The 22,586-nt window shown below is 36.1% G+C and overlaps 1 protein-coding gene across 7 annotated transcripts in view; it reads left to right on the forward strand.

Moving 5' to 3' along the window:
* REPS1 (RALBP1 associated Eps domain containing 1) overlaps nt 1-22,586 on the forward strand; it is an 86,160-nt gene that overhangs the window by 38,282 nt on the left and 25,292 nt on the right. For 6 of the 7 annotated variants that reach the window (XM_078054665.1, XM_036097889.2, XM_078054664.1 and 3 more), the window contains exons 2-8: nt 8,834-8,957; nt 10,496-10,692; nt 10,823-10,976; nt 11,501-11,625; nt 12,139-12,301; nt 12,581-12,644; nt 13,828-13,982. In XM_078054665.1, coding sequence (XP_077910791.1) covers nt 8,834-8,957; nt 10,496-10,692; nt 10,823-10,976; nt 11,501-11,625; nt 12,139-12,301; nt 12,581-12,644; nt 13,828-13,982 — 982 coding nt within the window. The remainder of the gene's footprint in view (nt 1-8,833; nt 8,958-10,495; nt 10,693-10,822; nt 10,977-11,500; nt 11,626-12,138; nt 12,302-12,580; nt 12,645-13,827; nt 13,983-22,586) is intronic. The other variant, XM_036097890.2, reaches the window with a different exon arrangement.

The following is a 22,586-nucleotide window of genomic DNA, read 5'->3' on the forward strand; positions in this document are numbered from 1 at the left end:
TAACTGCAATATAGTACAGTATACTAATTTGTTTATAAAATTTATGTTGTTGAAAATATGAGTCTGCTTATTATGTCTTTCAAAAATACATTCTTTTGGTTTTCATCAAAATAATATCTGCATAGGATTAAAAAGAAATCAGGGATTGTAAGGGCTTTATGAAAAGAGCAACAACTTCTCTCCTTCCCCTTTCCTATACTTCATCTTGGTTTCAAGGAGGTTGATGCTGATGGGTTTCGCCTCCAGTAAATTGTGATTTTTCTGTATTTGCCTTCTGTTGGTCTCCAGTTTCGGGCTCAGCAGTTTGCTCTGTGACCTGACTTTTCTTACAGATCTAAGAAGAGTTCTTGGTTTTTCAGTTTGTTCAGCTTTTTGCTTGTTAGGACAGAGTGTTGACTTCTAAGCTTCTTATGTACTAGACCAGAAACCAGAACATGCCTTTTTCCCTTCAGCTTTCTTATCCTTCTCTCTTTGAACTTGTTAGCTATACTTTTACATATTTAGTATGTTCTAAAACTATAATTCTTAATTGTTTAATATGTTCTGACTTATTGAATCTAAAAGTTGAAAACCGAAGTGTGTTTACATTATGAAGATATAAATATTTATACTGCAGATACAGTACTATGATATAGTAATATGATTTTTTTTTTAAGATTTTATTTATTAATTTGACAGAGGGAGAGAGAGAGTGAGCACACAAGCAAGGGGAAGGGCAGGCAGAGGGAGAGCAAGAAGGAGGCTCCCTGCTGAGCAGGGAGCCTGGCAGGGGACTCCATCCCAGGACCCTGGGATCATGACCTGAGCCAAAGGTAGACACTTAAACGGACTAAGCCACCCAGGCGCCCCAGTACTATGATTATTCTTATACAGCTTTCCCTTACCAAATTTTCTCAGTTGTCTTCCCCCCCCGCCCCCAAGCACTGTTTGCCTTTGTATCCATTCCTTCCCCTTTATTTTTTTCTGAAATCTTCCTGGAGCTTTCTGTCATTTTGCTCTAATCTGAACTGCTTGCTCTCCAGGTCATTTGCATAGCTGTCATCCTGCAGCCTTATTTCCCTGCTTTCTTGGTGCGTATCTGCTTTTTCCTGGATACTCTGTCTCTAAATTTTGCTGAATAACATCCTCAAATATTTTCTCAAGAAAGAGTTCATAGCAGATAAATTTTATTTAGATCTGCATCTACGAAAGTGTCTGTTCTTTCCATCATCTTCATGCTAGATTGGATACAGAATTCTAGGTTGAAAATAATTTTTCCTTAGAACCTTGAGGGTGTTGCTTTATTGTTTTCTGATTTGGTGTTACTGATGAGAAGTCTGATTCTAGTCCATTTAGTAAAATTTCTTCTTAGTGATCAGTACCTCTCCCCCTTCTCCACTTCCCTTACACATATTCTGGATGCTCTTAGGATCTTTGTTTTATCCTTGCTGTTCTGAAGTTCCACAGTAATGTGTTTAGGAATTCTTTAACCCATTGTGTTGAGCCCTCAGTAGACTCTCTCAACCTGAAAGCTTGTGTCTTTAGATTTGGGGAAAATCTTTTGTTCTATAATTATTACTCTTCTATTCTCTCTGCATTTTTTGTAGACCTCATTTTAATAAAAATTTTGGCTTTCCAAATTAATTCTGTTTTTCTCTCATATTTTCTAATTCGCCTTGCCCCTTCCTACTTCTGGAGAAATTTTTCTCTACTAGTATTTCCATTGAACTTCGTGTATTTGCAGACACTTGTTCTTTGGTTGTTCCTTTTTCATAATATCCTGTTCTTTTTATGGATGCATTACTATGTTAAATCTGTCAGAGGATACTCACTAGAGTATTTTTAAGTGCTCTTTCTTTCCTGAATTATATCTTTCCCTCAGAATTTTTTCCTCTTTTTAAATTTGACAGTTTTCTTCCATTATGTAGGTTTTCCTCAGCTGCTTATTGATCTTTGGTAACCTGTTTACATTTAATGCATCAATAGAATAACTGAGCTCTGTGTTCTTGCATTTAGCTCCTTGAAAGGCTGCCTTCCTTTGGGAGGAGTGGACCAGATGCTGACTCTTACTGGATTGCTAAATGCTAGAAACAGGAGCTTTTCTCTGCGGCAACAACCCCTGTCCTTATCAGATAGCTGACTAGTACTTCCCTACATTTCTTTCTTCAGAGAAATAACTTCCGGTGTTTTGTTTGTTTATATTCGGAGGGTAAAGTCTGGTTGCTAATATTCTGTGAGCAGCTGTAGAGATAGGGATCTTCATCTCTGTCCCAATCTCACCCTTAGTCATACCTGGCATTTCTAGGTGAGTCCCTGATTTTGCGGGACAAATTGATTCTTCTCCGTAGGTATTCTTGGCACTAATTTCTTCCACCTACTTTATTAGGCATGACTCCATCTGCTTTCTGATTGCTAACATTTGTTGAGATTTCCTGCCTGCTCATTGTTTCCCCTTCTATTTATTTTTGTGGCTTTCTTCCCTTACTGTCATTTTAATAAGATTCCTGAAGGGAGAGGAGGTAATTTCCTGTGCTCAGTGTATTGTCTTAAACAAGAACTTCAAAATACTTATGAAGGCTTGAAAGCATCCTATATTTTAGAAGACTTTTCATCAAAAATTATAATAAAACCCACTTTGGGGCTTAAAGGCATTCACTCTTGGCTCTCAGGAAAATGCGGTTTTCAAGAATGACTTAGTCTCTGAAGTCTCTGAATAAAGTACATTATGATCAGGGTGGTAAATAAAAAGTAATAATTATATCGTGGACCAGACACTTTTGTGTTTTATTAAATACAGCCTCATTGAATGCTCACAGCAATCATAAGAGGTAGTATATTATTTTCCCCAGTTTACATAGGAGGAAACTCAGACACAGTAAAGTAATATAACTTGCTCAAGTACTATATAAATGATACAGAATGATTCCCTAACCACGTTGATCTCTGTAGGTATTAAAATGAACTATAATCTAGTTTATCTTTTCTTCTGGAAGTTAGTGGCTTTTTGATAAGTATTATGGAACAGAGTATTCAGGAAAAAAGTCAATACTGACTTATGTAGGATTGATATCCTTGTGAAGCCAATATAATGAAAACTTCGCCTCTCTCTGTTTAGTCTTAGACCACATAGCCACAATTCTTGGCTGGCCAGTAAGATGATACAGTTTTTTTGGAGTACTTGACTATTACATTTTAAAGTATATTCCATTTCTAGAAATTTGTCCTACAGTTCTACAAGTGCACAAAGATAGATGCTTGGGAATGTTTATGGTATTACTTGTAATAGAAAGCTAGAAAAACCTAAGTCTCCATCAGTAGGGGATTGGTTAATTTGTAATAGGTATGTCCATGCATGGAATGCTATGTAAAAAAAATGAAAGAGACCTATGCTGATATAAAAAGATCTTCAAGTAATATTGTGTGAAAAAGTCATATACAGCATGACCCTATATGTGTAAAAAGTATATGTTAGGTATGTGTGCTTATATGTTTGAATACATGTGGAAAAGATGGGAAGAACATATGAAAAGAATTGTTATTCTGATGGGGATTGTAGGAACTTTTAACTCCATATCCTTAAGTACCATTTTACTTATTTTACCATAAACATGTACATTTTATAATGTTATGAAAATAAAGCTTAATGGTTTTCGGTAGCTGTTGGTAGTATACCAGCAACACTAGCTGACCCTGGGTTTCCTAGGCAAGTTACAGTCTAATGGAAGAGATCTGGGAATCCATATCCTAACAAGGGCTTTCAGCAATTTTCAACATTAGGCAGCTGTGCAAGAGTGCTCAAAGATATGCATGATTTAGACTAAGAGCAAGTTACCATAGAGAGGCAATTAAAAGAGTGAGACTGCTTTGGATAATGCTGAACTAATAATAAATTTCAAAATTTGGAAGTGATAAATGATTTTCTAGGAAATGATCAAACATTTTAGAGATAGACAACCTAGTTTATCCCACCTGACCCGGAAGAAACTGAGACACACATCAGAGATATTGCTCAGCCCATGTCTTCCAAATCTTGATGGAACATATAGTTCCAAATCTAAAGTATTTCGGAGCAGAGAGAAAAAAAGTAAAACTTGTTAGTTGTGTTCACAAAGCCAACATAGCATCATTTCCAAACCTTTCAGATATAGGGGTTTTGGGGTTTTTGTTTTTTTTGTGTTTTTTTGGGCCAATCATTTTAAGATTGTGGTTAAAATTTTATAAATATTATTTGAAATAGTGATATACACTATGACTAAATGGAATTCATTTTAGGGATCAAAGGATGGTTTGATGTTAGGAATTCTATTAATAGAATTATGAATAATAATAGACTAAGGAGAAAAATTACGATCTTTTAGTTTTCTGCCCAAGAGTGCACACAATAAAATTAACGTCTATTTGTGGTTTTTGAAAACACAAAACCCCAAACAAAACTCTTAGACCAGTGGAACTAGCTGAATAGTTTTCTTTTCTTCCTTTTTAAAAATATTTCGTTCATTCATTTATTGAGAGAGAGGGCTTGCAGGAGTGGGGATAGGGGCAGAGGGAGAGGGAGAGAGAATCTTAAGTAGGCGCCACACCCAGCGCAAAGCCCCACCCACCTGAGGCTCCATCTCATGACCTGAGATCATGACCTGAGCGGAAATGACCAGAGCAGAAATCAAGAGTTGGATGCTTAACTGACTGAGCCACCCAGACTCCCCATAACTGAATAGTTTCTTAACAAGGGTGTTGCAGAGTGTTAGCCCGTATCAAGCTTAATGGTAAAACACTAGAAGTGATCTTTTTTTTTTTTAAAGATTTTATTTATTTATTTGACAGAGACACAGTGAGAGAGGGAACACAAGCAGGGGGAGTGGGAGAGGGAGAAGCAGGCTTCCCGCCGAGCAGGGAGCTTGATGTGGAGCTCGATCCCAGGACCCTGGGACCATGACCTGAGCCGAAGGCAGACACTTAACGACTGAGCCACCCAGGCGCCCCTAGAAATGATCTTGTTAAAGTTAGGAAAAAGATGAAAAATAAATTGCCATTCCAATTAAAATCTCAATTTATTTTGATAAATGATTCTAAAGATTATTTGGAGGAATAAGTACTATGATTAATAGTCCAGAAAATTCTAAACAAGAAAAAAAACATTGAGGGCTGGGCTAATAACTCTATCAGATATTTATTTATTTTATTATTTATTTTTAAAAGATTTTATTTATTTGAGAGAGAGAATGAGAGCACAGGGGTGGGAGGGGCAGAGGGAGATGGAGAAGCAGGCTCCTCACCTGGCAGGGAGCCTGAGGCAGGTGGATCCCAGGACCCTGAGATCATGACCTGAGCCGAAGGCAGACACTTAACCAGCTGAGCCACCCGGGTGCCCCTGTGTCACATATTTGAATAGTATAAAAGCTAAAGTAAGAAATAGCTATATGAAACTGTGTAACACAGGCAGTCAAAAAACTACATGTCAGTGTGTGAGTAGCCTTTTCAGGTTACTGGAGAAAAGATGAAAAAAAAAACACTCATTGATAGTGGGAGAATAAATTTTAATAATCTTTTTGAAAGGCATTTGGCAAATCACACCTCCTGATACTGTTTTATCAGGGATCATTTTTATAAGTGTGTATGTTCTAGCTCCTTTCCTCCTCTGCTGCTTTCAAGGGCTTGTGGCCTCTCTAATTGGGGTAGCTTGGAAAGATAGTCATCAATGACACATATGCCTGACTTGGGCCACAAAGTGAGTTTTGTAGGTGATGTAGCCAGGATTAGTTATAGAGAAATAACTGCAAATATTTTGCCTTTGAGCCCTTTTATCTCCCTTTTCAAAATCTCATTTCCCTTTCCCGACAGGGCAGCTTAAAATTTTATGTCTGAAACAGTAGAAAGATAGTATCCCTCCTTGCTTTTCTACCCTCCACTTCCCCCCTCCCTCCCCCCCCCACGAACCCCCCCCCCCCCAGCCCCTTGGAAAGAGCTTTGGGTTTAGAATCAAACAGCCCCTTGGAAAGAGCTTTGGGTTTAGAATCAAAGGACCTGGCTTCTTGAGCCAGTTCTTCCACTGACTGGCTCTGAGACAGGAGAAACAAGATTACCCTTCTAAACTTAACTTTCTTTGAGAGCCAAGCATTCTAACCTCTCTTTCCACTTATATTCCTCATGTTTCTTCCTTAATCCATTGCAAATGAGATTTTACCCTGCTGCATCTCTACCAGTGCTCAAGCAGCAAAAACCTCCTACTTGCAAAATACAGAGTGTGTTTTCTTTCCTTTTTGATTTGGCCCCACTAATTCTTTTGTTTGGAAATTACTTATCAGTTTTCTGACTAAATAATATAAAATATTTTTGGTAGTAAATATAGACTCACGTAAAGAAAACCTAGAAACGTCCCTTAATCTTAGTACCCAGAAATAATCACTGGCATATTCATTACCATTTATATGTACATATCTTAATAAAATTGGGATTATACTGCTTTGTATCTTGCTTTTTATTTTCATAACATTAATACTGTAAGCAGTGAGTTTTAAATGTACAGTTTTCTCATTATATAGTTATTTCATAATCAACTCTGTTTTGTTCTTGTGTTAACTTTAGGTTGCTTCTTACTGTGAACACCTTTGTACATGAATTTGTATGTGCAATAATGATTTTCTTTAAGGCTTGCTCCCCCACCTTCCAGAACCTCTTTCCTCTTTCCACCCTTGATTTCCTCCTCCTGCTGGTACTTTTTCCCACTGCTTCTTTCATAGGCTCCTTTTTACACCTGCCCTTAGGTTTTGGTGTTTTCCACAGTTCCCTTTCCCTGCTCTGGGCTTGTAGGCATCTCATTTACTCCCTCAGCTTTAGTTATCACCTATTGTCTGGTTCCCCAGCATGCCCCCTTCTTCTGAACACCCCCCTGCATTTTTTCCTGGTCCCTGGGCATCTCCTCCTGACTGATACCTGGACATATAACAAGGATAAACCAACTACCTGTGATTTCTTTTGAGGTCTTCCCTTTATCAAACATAGATACAGGGCATATAGGTTTGTTTTATAAGCAAAAGTGTCTAAGATGTGTAATGATCCTTTACAGGGTGCCAAGTGGGCAGAAAAGAATCCTGGAAAGGGGCAGTAATCATAACAAAATGCCTGCGTATCTTTCAAGGCTATATGGCCTTAACTCTTGCCCTCATTTTCCTCCTAGTTCCCTAATGTGAATCTGGCCTCTTTATCCTCCTTGCCCTTTTAAATTTACACTGAAGTGGTGCCCCTTAGTGGCAGAATCAGGAACTTCCTCCATTGCTGATCAATCACAGAAAAAATGACTGTCGTCTTGTGCGAGTAAACGAATGGTTACTGTGACTGTGATACATTGCTTAACTGGTGGTGGGTGCTTTTTTGCAATTCTAGTAAATACTTGTGAATTATTACCGTAACATCTAGGCATACCCTAATCTTTGAGTGTTTCAGGAAAAAGAAAATAGACAAATATGCTCCCTTTTCACAGGAATTTGTATCTTTTGAGAATGTGAGACAAGGATACTTGGTGTTTATTTTATTTTAAGATTTTAATGTCTGTACAGTAGACATTACTCCAGCTTTTGGAGTTGTAATTTAATCTCATAACCAAAAATGCTCTTTTCTAGTCTGATACGTACTTGTCAAATGACTGGAATGATCAATGCAGCTCCTTGAAGACCTTCATGCTTTAAAAACACAAAGCAAACAAAAATTGTTTTAAGGAAAAGTAGTATAGCCACATTAATTACAATCTGGGAAATAAGAGGAAAAGCCCTATTTTTTTTTTAATTTTTCTATTGTTATGTTAATCCCCATACATTACATCATTAGTTTTAGATATAGTGTTCCATGATTCATTGTTTGTGCATAACACCCAGTGCTCCATGCAGAACGTGCCCTCCTCAATACCCATCACCAGGCTAACCCATCCTCCCACTCCCCTCCCCTCTAGAACCCTCAGTTTGTTTTTCAGAGTCCATCGTCTCTCATGGTTCTTCTCCCCCTCCGATTCCCCCCCTTCGTTCTTCCCCTCCTGCTACATTCTTCTTCTTCTTTTTTTCTTTCTTAACATATATTGCATTATTTGTTTCAGAGGTACAGATCTGAGATTCAACAGTCTTGCACAATTCACAGAGCTTACCAGAGCACATACCCTCCCCAGTGTCCATCACCCAGTCACCCCATCCCTCCCACCCCACCCCCCACTCCAGCAACCCTCAGTTTGTTTCCTGAGATTAAGAATTCCTCATATCAGTGAGGTCATATGATACATGTCTTTCTCTGTTTGACTTATTTCGCTCAGCATAATACCCTCCAGTTCCATCCACATCGTTGCAAATGGCAAGAACTTATTCCTTTTGATGGAAAAGCCCTATTCTTAATCTCCCCTAACAAAATTACTGATAGATTTGTATATATCTGATTTTTTTCAAATTTGTGTTTATGTGGTTAAAATTATGTATCCTGCTTTTTTCCACGTAATATGTCATTTTATGACTAGTACTTTAAATGGCTGCATAATAATCTATTAGTTGCAGGAACTTTTGGCCCTGTTGTATGCACAGTGTTGTGAAAAGTGGATGGTACCTTGTTTCTGAAAAATAGGACTCAAGAAAAAATAGTTATTCTAATAAAATAAAATTGCTTTATCACATGGATTTTACTAAGTAGGAGAACCATAACCTTCTTAATTTAAGGTCAGTGCCTTTTTATTTTCACTTACAAACCTGAAACCTGAGGAAGTTGGTCGTCAGTTGAGAGTAATACACCATGTGTCAGCTATGTATTTTGGAGGTTAGAAACAGAAGTTAAATACCTGCTTATTTGGAGAATTATTGTCATGAAACTTTTCTTTCTTTTATAGATTATGGAGCTTTGTGGTGCAACGAGGCTTGGTTATTTTGGAAGAAGTCAGTTCTATATCGCTTTGAAACTTGTAGCTGTTGCCCAGTCTGGTTTCCCTTTAAGAGTGGAAAGTATAAACACAGGTAAATATGGAATATATTAGTAGCTGAAATGAAAATAGACTTCTGATCACAAATGAAATAAAGTTAGTAGAATTGTTGAGTCTTCTGATATTTTAGTGGCATTTGTGACCGTAAGTGTCATGGCTTTATTCTTACTACTGTGCTTTTTTCATTCGTGAATATTAGAAAAATCTCTTTCTTAAACCTGTTCTGGTATGTATGTACTTAATACGTATTTGATGATAATATAAAAATTGTTAAAAGTGGTGATTTTTCAGAATTAATTCACTAATAGTTGCTTAGAAAGAGTTTAGGGGCATAATTTTATCAAAATAAATGTTGAATTATAGTGACTGACCACCTTCTTATATGCCTTCCTTATATTCTTCTTTTCTAATAAGTATAAAACTACATAATACTTAGTGGTTTTTTTTGTTTGGGAAGGCTGTGCATTTGAAATTAGACAATGTTAAAATATTGGCAGACTAAAACCTACGTACAGACATCTGACTACCTTATAAGTGTCACCTAGGATAATTAGTTTTTCTGTGATTGGGAAGCTTATTGATGCTGAAGTCAGTGGAAATTCTATAAAGGTAGGCACTTAAATGCAGAGAGTTCTGTGGTTGTCATAGGGAAAAGAGGAAAGAGAAAACTTGAGGTTTTCTGTAATGTTAGAATTTTTATAGTTTTAAGTACCAAGTTCAGTTTATTAGTCAGTGTGAGGTTTTCATTGTGGACCTCTGTTTTGCCACACATCATTCTTCTAGAATTGAGAGTTTACATTCTTTTCAGGTAATTTTGAATTCTTTTATATAAATACTGAATAAGCTTAGTAGTTCCCCTCCTTAGTATGGAGATTCAAGAGAGATGCAGATAGTCATAGTGGAGGGAAGTGTACTTTCTATTAAAAATTCTGCTCCTGTGTGTGTTGCCTAGTCTAAAAGTATGAGCTATGACTGACCTGCAAAGAAGTTCTCGGTCTTCTTTCTTCTCTGTTTATTTGAATGTAGGATATCTGCCTGTAGAAATGTCACAAGCCAGACTAAAGTGGATAGCTATCATGCCTTGTACTGTGATGTTGGTAGGGGGACAGTAAAATATTTTCAGGACTTTGTGCCATGAAATGTCTAGATTAATCTAGTCTCAATCTAGTGACATATTCTCTGCTTTACTTACAGTTCTAACATCTTAAGAGAATCAGTATGAGTAGAAAAGAAATAGCCTAGGCTTTCAGGTCAGACTGCCCTGAGTTCAGACTGTCAGTTACTGTCAGTGACCTTGGCATCTTGTTGCCTCAGTTGCAAGCATAGAGTCAGGACATTTATTATAGCTATTGTTAGTGCCTTTAGAAGGACAGTTTAGTGTTACTGCTACTTTCTAGGTTAGAGTCTCCCTAAACAGTCTAAGGGAGGTGGTCTAAATATAGTGATAAACATAGGTGTCTGCTGTGTCTGTATTCATTTTTGTAAAAATTCCTTCTGATATCTAATCCATATTGCAGTTTTAATGAGTGCTCTTTTTCATTTTAAAGTAATAATTATTTCTGTGGTTAACAGTAAAGGACCTTCCTCTGCCAAGATTTGTTGCTTCAAAGAATGAACAGGAATCTCGCCATGCAGCCTCATATTCTTCAGATTCTGAAAATCAAGGGCCTTATTCTGGTGTAATTCCTCCACCACCTGGCAGGGGACAAGTGAAAAAAGGATCTGTAAGCCATGATACTGTCCAGCCTCGTACATCTGCAGATCAGCAGGTAATCATGTGCCTGAACTTGTTATCAGTTGATGGCCCGTGTAGATGTTTACACTAAAGCATTTATTGAGTGCTTTATTAATGCACATGTTACCTTAAAAAAACTTAAGTCTTAATAATATTCTTTCTAGGAACCTGCATCCCCCGTAGTTTCACCCCAGCAGTCCCCACCAACTTCTCCACACACATGGAGGAAGCACAGCCGTCACCCCAGTGGGGGAAATAGCGAGAGGCCTCTTACAGGACCTGGGCCATTTTGGTCTCCCTTTGGTGAAGCACAATCAGGTATTTGGAAATTCTTTAGAAGTGATGGTTATATATTAAGGGTGGTAAATTGAAGGAAACTTGGTAATATTCCTTTAAGAGTTGCCTCCAAGGCAATTTTTAATTATAAATTAAGTACCTTAATTAGAAGTAAAAGCCAACTATGAACGTTTGTAAGCAGATACATCACTTTGAACAATGGTAATTGCATTTACGTATACATATGAGGCTTAGACAAAAGTTTATAGATACCAGATTCTCTGAAGGGGAAACAAATAAATGATGATTTCCCAGAATATAAGGTATATATTCTGTTAGTTCCAGTATTGACAAGGAAAGCACAATAACAATTTAAAAGATTTAAATGAGGTATAATTTTAAGCTGACCGAAGAGATTCACCTGGGAAATCGTTAACATTTCTTCGAAGTCGAAGTTAGAGTTCAAAGAAAACATTTATAATATGTGTATGGAGAGTTACAGTAAAAACCTGGTAACTGTTTTTTCTCCGGAAGTGAGCCAACACGTGTACCCATTCTCCTTTTAGGTTCTTCTGCTGGCGACGCCGTGTGGTCAGGGCATTCTCCACCTCCACCGCAAGAAACCTGGGTCAGTTTTGCAGATACTCCACCAACCAGTACTCTTTTAACCATGCATCCTGCTTCTGTCCAGGTGTGACATTTTATTGGTATTGCATTTTTATTTGCTTCATTCAGAGTATTGCTGCAGTCACTTTTTTTTTTTTTTTTTTTGCTATTGTGAATTTTGTAAATGCAAGTTCACTCTTTATAGAACACGGAATTCTGCTCGGTGTCTTAAAGTCTGTTATCATTGGAATGTTTCACTAAAAGTTTTGGCTGATTTTCTTTCTAATTGTTCAACGAAGTTTTGAAAGTTTTCTGCCCCTAGGAATATATTTGCCTGGCTTTCTTAGCACATTTTTCGTAACTTTCTGTTGCTTACATATTGCTATCATTCTACGCACTTATATAACCATTGTGCAGAAACATTCAGTAATCTGATTATAACAAATATGTGGTTTGCTGATGACTTTGTGAAGACTTCTTATATTTTAAACATCCACAAAAAGTAAGTTTTAATTTCAAAGATAAATAACCTAGCAATCTTTGTCCATATAATCGTATAGATAGATACGGTACTGAGGAAAAAAATGTTTCATTACAGGACCAGACAACAGTACGAACCGTAGCATCAGCTACAACTGCCAATGAAATCCGTAGGCAATCCAGTAGTTATGATGATCCCTGGAAAATAACAGATGAACAGAGACAGTATTATGTAAATCAGTTTAAAACCATTCAGCCTGATCTAAACGGATTTATTCCAGGTGAGTTGTTAAAAACAGAAATTCTTCTGGATGGGACAGGACAAAGTCTCAGTTTCATAATTTCAAAGACATGGTTTTATTGGTCAGAGATTATAAAAGATAATTCTCAAATTGTTTGTCTAAAAAGAGTTTATAATCACTGGAGAAAAAAACATGACATACACATATTAAGGTTACCTTGTTCCCAATGAAAAAAGCCTTAAGACTCTTAACGTCACATTTTATTCTTGGGTCTGTAAGTTCAGAATAACATTAAACAACACTGTTTTAATATTTCAGGATCTGCAGCTAAAGAGTTTTTTACAAAATCAAAACTTCCTATTCTTGAACTTTCTCACATTTGGTAAGTGTGGTATATCACTTCAGTTGGGTAATATGGGTTGTTTCAAAGGAGTTTCCAGCAGGTAGATTTTTGAACCTTAAAAAATAAACTATTAGAGTAACCTTTTCAAGAATGTTCTCAAAGAACTCAGTATTGCCTTAAAATGGTCAGCTTCTGTCTCACTCTCTGGAAAAGAAGTAAGTGATGCCAGTACAGTAGTTCTTGAAAAAGTGCTAAAATTCTTCAAGCTGTAGCCGCTATTTCTCGTTAGTGGCATAATGCATGGAGTAAAAGCTAGTTGGTTCATCCATGGTTATATGTAACCCATTTGGTTTTTAACACGCTTATATCTATTACATATTACCTACACCATTTGCTCTACCTATACCTGTACTAAGCCATGAGCTTAAGAACAGTGCTTATCTCCCACTTAAATCCAAACTAAGACTTGGGATAGCTGCTACGTAGTTGGAATTAGTCAGTCAAAACAAATTACAATCACAAATTACTTTTTAAAAACAATTATCAGATAAACATAGATGTTATTTCTACTTTAAATTATTTCATTAGTAGGATTTTTAGTAGCATAGAGTGCTATGGTAGAAGGAAGATAGATAATGCCTAAACTGAAAAATGAAGAACTAGCAATATATACATGCTATTTATAGTGGAAGGCGTTAAATACAAAAGTGGTTGCTTCTGCATCTAGAAAGTGCAGGAATGGGGGGCTGTTTTGTTTTGTTTTGTTTTTTTAATATCAAGCCTTGTAATTAATTCTATTGGGTGCTTTAAAGTGGATACATGTAGACCTTTGATAACAACAAAAACAAAGGTTTTTAGAATTTCAGTGACTTATTAAATAAGCCTGCCTTTAAACTAAATCCTGTTACTTAAAAATGCATATGGATTAAAGGTCATTTTTTGGTGATCTTATTTATTTAGGCTGTTTTTAGCATTTTATTATAAGAATTTCAAGCATTCAGAAAAGTTTAGGGAATTGTGCCTTGAACACCCATATGATCACTGCCTAGATTCTGCAGCCGAACAGTTTGCTGTATTTGCTTTATTACACTTGTTCCTGTCTGTGGGATTTTTTAAAATTAATGATTGCACTTTTTCTGGAAGAGGGTTTCTTTTGCTTCTTTTTTGAGACATAAAGGGATCCAAAGCAGGTGATTATATTTATAGTAAGTTTGTCTTCTAGGGAACTTTCAGACTTTGATAAAGATGGAGCATTGACACTGGATGAGTTTTGTGCTGCTTTTCATCTGGTAGTTGCTAGGAAGAATGGCTATGACTTACCAGAAAAACTCCCTGAAAGCCTAATGCCCAAACTGATTGATTTGGAGGACTCAGCAGGTAAGATCGGGAGCTGAAGGGACCTGGTTGCAGGCCTTGATAAACATACCACTTGATTCTTTTTTTTTTTTTTTTTTTAAGATTTTATTTATTTGAGAGAGAGAGAGAGAGTGCAAGTAGGGGTTGAGGGAGATAATCTCAAGCAGATTCTGTGCTGACTGCAAAGCCCATTGCAGGGCCAGTCCCACGACCCCAAGATGATGACCTGAACCAAAACCAGGAGTCGGATGCTCAACCGACTGAGCCATCCAGGCGCCTCAACACGATTCTTAAAGCAAAATCAAGATAGTTGTTAAAACTTAAGAACATAGACATTTCAGCAAGAGCAAGTAGATTTGCCATCAGAATATGCTGTAGAGGCTCACCTTGGATTAATGGTTTGTTTTATTTAGTCAATTTTAGTAGGTTTTATTTTCATTTTTTTAAAGATTTTATTTGTAAGAGAGACAGAGCACAAGAAGGGGGAGCAGGAGGCAGAGGGAGAAACAGGCTCCCAATGCGGTACTCGATCCTGGAACCTGGGATCATGACCTGAGTGGAAGGCAGATGCTTAACTGACTGAGCCACCCAGACATCCCTATTTTTAAAGAGATAAATAATATATGCCACTATTTCACTTTAACTTTTGACCGGCATTTCAGTATCTGGTTATTTGCCACCCCTTAAGTTGCATTATATATTGTCTGGGGTAGGCAAGGTAGCCTGTCTGCATTATCAACATTTTTCCATTGAATACATCTTAATTCGTTGAAGGACGATGCCCAGTTTATCATAAGACCAATGCAATCTGCAGGCATTTTCCTTTCAAAAGCCCAACTTTTTTCTTCTGACTGTAAAGAAATCTGGAAATTTTATGTTTGATTATAGGTAGTGCTATTTTTGTTACCATGTTTACAAGAATGCTTTTGTAATGCCCATATTTCTGGTAGCTTTCTTTAAAAGGAAATAAGAATATAAGGGGTAAAGAAATGAGTAAAATTCAGAATGAATAAAAGGAAATCTTAACATTAAATTCTTAATGAGCATAATTAAAAATTATTGTTTTCAGTTTTCTTATCTCAATTTTCTTTTGGATGTTATGATGGAAGGAATTTTATACTTTTAAAAGAAAAGTTAAAACAGAATTTGGCTCTCAAAAGGGCATTTATCTATTAGGCAGTGTCTGTTTAACCCAGAAAGGCACATGATCTGACCTTATTGCCTAAATTATACAGAAGAAATCACATGCATGTTATTAATGTCATGAAAAGAACAGTATCCTTGGTGTTAGGAGTCTGAGTCGGCTTCTAGTTTTGCTCATTATTCCTGTGACCTTGGGCAAGTTCTGACCATTCTATTTTTTTCCTTCTGTTTCTCCACCTGAAATGTGGATTTGATGCCATTTAGGACCTGAATTGTACACTGACTTTTTATCAACGAATAAGTTGATTAAAAACTTTAGCATTGATTTAATGTTTTTTAGAACATTATCCTGTGTGAATCCTAGGATTTTCCTGATCATTTCAGGTAGTTATTAGGTAACCTCTAACTTGAGCTGAAAGCTAAGTATTTTTGTTGGTAATTTTGCTTCACAGTACTTTAATTTACCTAATTAAGAAATAAATGAAAAGAATTTTGTCTAGCTTATTTGGTAGTAGCCAAAGCAGAAGAAATTTAGTAGCTACATATTTGGTATTTCGTTTTAAAAATTGGGCCTTGTATCTGGAATTTTTATGTGACTTTAATACTTTGAAAACTGATAGCATACTAATACAAGAAAATAAGTCAAGTTTTCTGTTATGTTATTCTCTAGAGACTTGTCTGAACCTGTTATCTGTTGCATTCAGATTGGTAAATCTGGCTATTGCATGTAGTCAGTGGAATTTCTTTTTTGTTTTTTTGTTTTGTTTTGTTTTTAAAGATTTTATTTATTTGAGAGAGAGAGAGAGAGAGAGAGCTCATGAGTGGGGGGAGAGGGGCAAAGGGAGAGGGAGAAGCAGACTCCCGGCTGAACAGGGAGCCAGCTGCCTGGGCTCCTGGTTTCTATCCCAGGACCCTAAGATCATGACCTGAGCCAAAGGCAGACACTTTAACTGGCTGAACCACCTAGGCACCCCATTGTTTTTTGTTTTTAATTTAAATAAATTCTGGTTCTTCCTAAACTTGATCTACTGCCTGAATTTTAAGGCTCATGACTGAAGAATTTCTTTTTTGGGCATTTGTTTTTTTATACCTGTTAAATCTGTTTAGCAAAGAGACACTGGTTTTTTGCCTGCATTTATCTGTACACTATTGCTCTAATTATAGGTTTCAAAGAATCAAATAGTTTTTTCCCATTCCAACATAATATTATATGGTTTTCTGATCAAATTTATTATAAACGTTTGGCTACACAATATTAAATTCAGATCTGCTTTGCCTACTTATAAATGATAAATTTGGAATTCTGTTAATTTTAGGGTGGGAAAAACTGATTAATCTTTTTTCACCTACATCTAATAAGCCTGAGATTCATAGTACACAACATCCTTTGAATATAGAAATTGTTTTGTGACACTGTGGATCCATCAGTATCCACAAAAATAATTTAAAATAGGTATGTTTTTAGAAGTTCACTTTAGAAGTTTTAGACATTAAAAGGGAAATACCCAAACAGTTTCTTTTGGCTGATCTGAGAATATATCATATTCTCAAAGCCTCTCTTTGGAGGCTTTCGGACTGACAGGCAAAGGTTAGTTTCTGTTTTCTCTGATCTCTCGTAACATCTCCTACAGGCTGCTTATTATGGCGCACACATCATACTGAATCCTGTTCTTCTTTTTCCTCTTTCTACTGCCTCACTGAGCTCTTTAAAAAAAAAAGGAAATGCATCATACTCGTTGTAGTATCCTAAGGACATAGCACTTTGCCAGGCATGTACTGAGTTGGTCAGGAAATAACTACGGAGTGAATTAATGCTGAGTGTGTGCCACTTTTAAAGTACAATATTTTTTAACACTTTTCTGTCTTTGAAATATAGCTGTTACTGTAAGTTTGTGATGTTGGGACGTACTACAATATTAGCTCTACAGGTATTCTGTATTGGCAATTTAAATAACTTATCAAAAAATAAATAATGAATAGTGGTGACTTGAGTTCCAGCCACTTGGAGCAACCAAGCTAGGCTTTCTGTAGGCATGCAAACATGGCTTTGGGGAGATACGGTAATTTTTCCAAAATTATTTGACCAGGTTTACGGGATTAAATAGCAGATAAAACAGAATAACTAGTGATCATAGGTAGAGTGCTTATTTGGGCCTGAATTAAAATACTTATTATTTAACATCAGCACTGAATTTGGCAGCTAGAGTAAATACAGAGGGAAACTTTGTTTTTATTGTCTTACCAAAAAAGCATCCAAAAATTCATCTATGGAAACACCTTTCTGAAGCTGTTATTCAGGGAAGAATGTTCATCTTCTAAGAATGGTTATCTACTTAAAAAAAAAAAGATTAAAGTGACCTGCTAACCTTCCACAACACTATATCTTAAAAGGACAAAACCAAACATACCGCAATGCTGTATACCTTCAACTCAATCCACAGAGATTCTTCTTTGGAGCACAGTTGCTATTTGACATATAGCTTTTGTGATTATTTGGTAAATCTCTCTTAAACTAGCCTGGAGGATCCAAGGCGAGTAGTAACGAAATCAGTCTTGTTTATTATATCTCAGCACCTAGCAGGGTGCAAGCTGAGTACATAAGTAGGCGTTCGCATTTTTGAAATGACTAAATGGCTGAGCCACTTGTTTTTAAAACTGTTTCCTGTCTTCATAACACACTACTCATGAGCAGTTCAGTAATATCTGCTTGAGATGCTCAGAGCCAGAGAGGAATTGTTCCCTAGTCCTCCGTCATCAGTTCTTCACATAGTAAATTTGAGCATGTGTCATTGTTGCTGATATGGTACATAGCATGGATCCCCAAACTCCTAGCAGTACTTCTAATAGGAATTTTTTTTTTTTTTTTAAAGATTTTATTTATTTGAGAGAGAGAGTGAGAGAAAGAGCACAAGAGGGGGGAGCAGGAGAGGGAGAAGCAGACTCCCTGCTGAGCAGGTAGCCCGATGCGGGACTCGATCCCGGGACTCCAGGATCATGACCTGAGCCGAAGGCAGTCGCTTAACCAACTGAGCCACCCAGGCGCCCTCTAATAGGAATATTTTTAAAAGCCATAGACTTTTTATGAATAGTTTACCAAAAATCCATATTTGAGACTAGCTTGATGCTAAATCACTGTTGAGTTTTCTGTTCATCCAGAAACTTTTAACATAAAAAAGCCAACACAAATAATACATTGCAGATAACTGTTTTCACTAAGTACAATCACACTATATAGCCCTAATTTTTTTATAGTGTTGAACATCTTTATACTTTGTCACATATAGGACTGTCACGTTCTTTATCATACAGTGTATTCCATAATATAGATGCGCCTTAATATAAGCAGTGTCTTGATGGATTTTTGGGTAGTTTCTTAACTTTAACTTTAAAACAGCACTGTAAGAAAAAAAAATACATATATCTTTATTTTATATAAAGAATTCTAAGTCTTTATTTTTGAAAATTCACTCTTCCAAGTGCCTTTAGTTGAGAGGAAAAATAATGAAAATATGCACTACTAATATTCATCATCAACTTTACACTTAAGGAACCACACACACACACATAAACATTCTTAACACTGGTTTCATTTCTTTCCAGATAGTTGGGTGTTGTAGCTGAAAAATCAGGACAATTATAAATATTGGGAAAAATGCACCATTTAATGAAATTGGTCAAAATAATTAGAACTCCTCAAATTCCTGGCAAAGATATTAACAAGACTAGGTAGTATTTGAAGGAGAAAATTTCTACAAGGATGACCCAATAGGGGCTTTAAAAGACTATGGTTTACATATCAGGGGATTCATAATAGTCCTTGGGAATAACTACTGATGCTTTTAATTATTTTTTGTAAAAAGGACAAATTTTGTATTTTTTCTTTAAAATTGTGCTGCAAAACTCAAAAGTGAAGTGAAGGGCATCTGTCTTCCTCTGTTAGGAAGAGAACTCCATGGAAATAAATGGGAGCTTTGTCATCTTTCTCAATATTGTATCTTTATTTACTATGTTTATGTACAGGCCCTCTGTTAAATGCTCGCTGATTGAATTCTTATTTTTATTAATTTTGCCACTAAATTATACCCCAAAATTGTAACATCTTTTATTCTTTGGTCTTTATACTCAGTTTTACAATTTTCTGTGTAAAGTTTTAAAAACAAAGCCTTAATTAAGTTATTTTTCATTATGCAATTCTAATTATCTTAAGTGGATTAACGTTAAGTGGGCTTTTTCCATTTTAAGCTGTACTTGGATAATGAGACTCTCCTATCTGTAGAATAATCTTTAGTATAGTAGCTGAGTCAAATAATAGTTCCCATAAAATGCTGACCAATACTGCAAAAAAAAAAAAAAAAAAAGTTAACAGGCTACAATTTAATTAGGATCTTGGGTGAATGTTTTGTTTCTTTCAAACCTTGTTACATATATTTACCTTCACTTTTTAAAAAAAAATCCTTGAAATAAAACTGAGAAACTTCTGCGTAGACTGTATAAAGTTCTGCTTACTCAATAAGTTTCCGTTTTGTGGAGTGTTGAAAATTAGAATTAATTTTGCATATAGAATGTAGTTTTTTGATGGATGTGATACCATTCAAACAAAGCATATCTTAAATTCTTTAATTTCTTTTTGGATTTTCATTGCTTATCCCAATCTTTTTTTTTTTTTTTTTTTAAGATTTATTTATTTGAGAGAGAGACACAGAACGAGTGCGTGAGAGAGAGCAAGCATGAGGGTGGGGAAAGGGAGAGGGAGAGGTAGTGCTTGATTCCCCACTGAGCAGGGAGCCTGACCCAGGGCTCGATCTCAGGACCCCGAGATCATGACCTGAGCCCCTGAAATGAAGGCAGATGCTTAACTGACTGAGCCACCCAGGCACCCCTGCTTATCCCTATCTTTTAAGCATAAATGAAAAAGGTACCATTAGTAGTTTTCCTTGAAGCCTTAAAATTTATCCACATCTGTTTATTTTTTATTTTAAGAACTTTTTGGGTAAGCATAGTATTCACATTTCAAATAAAACATGTAGTTGCTTTTGCTTTTTATAAAGCTATTAAATGAGTTAGCAACTTTGATTGAGGCTTCATGATTGAAGAATTCTTCCTAGATGTATTTTGCTACTTGAAAGCAAAATAAGTTTTAAACCATAAGACTTTAGGGAGTGTATATATTTCTGTAAGATTAGTAATAGCTGGCAGTCATTTTTGAAACAATGCTAGCATGTTGAGTATAATACTGAGAAAATAAACCTAGAATAAAACTGATGCTCTTTAAGAAAGAGGTTGTTCAGCAGGTACACTATATTAAACTGAATCTGGCAACTTTTCAGAATCTTTGGAGGCTAGAAGGATGAAAACTACTAACAGTGTTTTTATTTTATAGTGTGATCCTGAAAATGCATTGTGCACTCCTTTAATATTACCATTTCTAACTTTAAATGTAGATTGATAGTATGTCAGTGTGATCACACTGGGTTGTGTCTTCCAGACACACTTTTATACATGGAAATACTTTTTGCATAAAAGCCCTTTCAGGGTTTACATTAACAAATAATTTAGGCTCATGCTCTTCTTTTTCAGCCCTGATGCTCTGATGATGTCAGGGGCAGAGCAGAACCGTCAGGAGGGAGGCAGGGTTGACACAGTGTTCCAGCAGGAGGCTAGGTTGGAACACTGAATCAGGTAAGAGTAAAACTACACCCCTGCCTCCATAAGGATACAGTCTCAAAGACTAACTGCTGTGGGTGGGCATGAAGCTCGTTGTTGGAGTTTATAGGGAGCCAGGTTGAAGGAGGTGCAGTTTATTTACACACCTGATTCTTCTCCTCGGACTCATGACTATTAGGACATTACCTTTCTAGAACATAGGCTCTTTTTCTACTACCATTTGTTGTTCTGTATGTGAAGCAGGAAAGAAGCAATGTGTAATTTTGTGAATTTATTCCAGAAATAATTTTTGGATCTCCTAGGACAGTTATTTTTCAAACTTTTAGTCTTAGGACCCCTTTACAGTCTTAAAAATTATTGTGGACCACAAAGAGCCTCTGTTTACGTGGATTAGATCTATCAATAGTTACCCTATTTAAAAAAATAGTTACCCTATTAGAAATTAAAACTGATAAATTTTATGCTTTATTTTAAAATAATAATAGTAAACTTTTTACATATTAACAGATAATTTTAAGAAAATAACTGTATTCTCCAAAATTAAAAAATAATCATTATAAAAAGGGTGACATTGTTTTACATCTTTGCAAATCTTTTAGTATCTCGGTTAATAGAAGACAGCTAGATTCTCATGTTTAGTCCTGCATTCAGTCTGTTAGATCAGTTATTTTGTTTGAAGTGTATCAGGATTTGGCAAACTAAGTGCTGAGGACCAAATCCAGTCCCCTTTGTACAGCCCACAGACGGAGTGGTGGTAGTTGTGTTGTTTTTAATCACTGAGGGGAAAAAACAGTATTTCATGACACATGAAAATTCTATGAAATGCAAATTTAATTTCCATAAATGAAATTGTGTTCCCTAAATGGAACACAAACCAAGCTCATTCCTTCCCGAATTATTGATGGCTGCTTTTGCACTGCGACAGTTGAACAGTCGCAGCAGAGACCGTATAGGCAGCCTGCAAAGCCTCAAACATGCACTATCTGGCCCTTTGTAGAAAAAGGTTGCCAGTCTCTAGTACATGAAGGAAATGCCTCAATGGTAAAAGGGAGGACTCTTTTCAGATAATTACAGATATTCTTTGGTATTACCCCCAAACTCAACAGATGGTAATTTCTTAAAGGTTGATTGCATTGTGAAAGCTGAAACCATATTAATGAATTGTTTGTACTGTTACATTAAAATCCATAGGTCTGTCTTGCACTTTGAATATACTTTGAATGAATCTTTTACCCCATGCATGATTTTGTAACATAGTGCATTGATTGCTTGTAAAATATCAGTTCATTGAATTATACAAATCTTTGAAACATTGGGACATTTTATTATAAAATATCAAAAAAGCATATTTGTTGATATAACCTATCTTCTCAAAGAAGTATTGGGAAGTTCTTGAGAGTATGGACATGCCTACACATTTTCCAAAATTCCTCTTTTTGCTGAAAGCTCAAACTTTGTCATTTATAACAAGTACTGAAGACATTTGGTTTCCTTGAAATAACAGGCTCACTAAATTCATTTTTGAGAAAATGCCTGCCTAATACCCAAGTCTGAATAATTATAGTTTATCAGCTGTTCTTTCAAGAAAAATGGTGTTCCATGAAAAAAGTGGCCTGTTCAGCTGACAGCTGAATCACACAAGTATCTTTCCTTGAGACAACCATGATCCTTGCTGTGAAGCAGTGCTTTATATATATTTCCCCTTTTTGCCATACAGAGTATTAAGAGGATGTGTTTTCAGAGTTGAGGTTTAATAAAAATAATTTTTACTGTGATAATTGTGAGCATTCTTCAGTGAAGTTGCCATGCATGTTTTTT

Source organism: Halichoerus grypus, chromosome 9 (genome assembly GCF_964656455.1).
Source record: "Halichoerus grypus chromosome 9, mHalGry1.hap1.1, whole genome shotgun sequence".
Taxonomy (NCBI): domain Eukaryota; kingdom Metazoa; phylum Chordata; class Mammalia; order Carnivora; family Phocidae; genus Halichoerus; species Halichoerus grypus.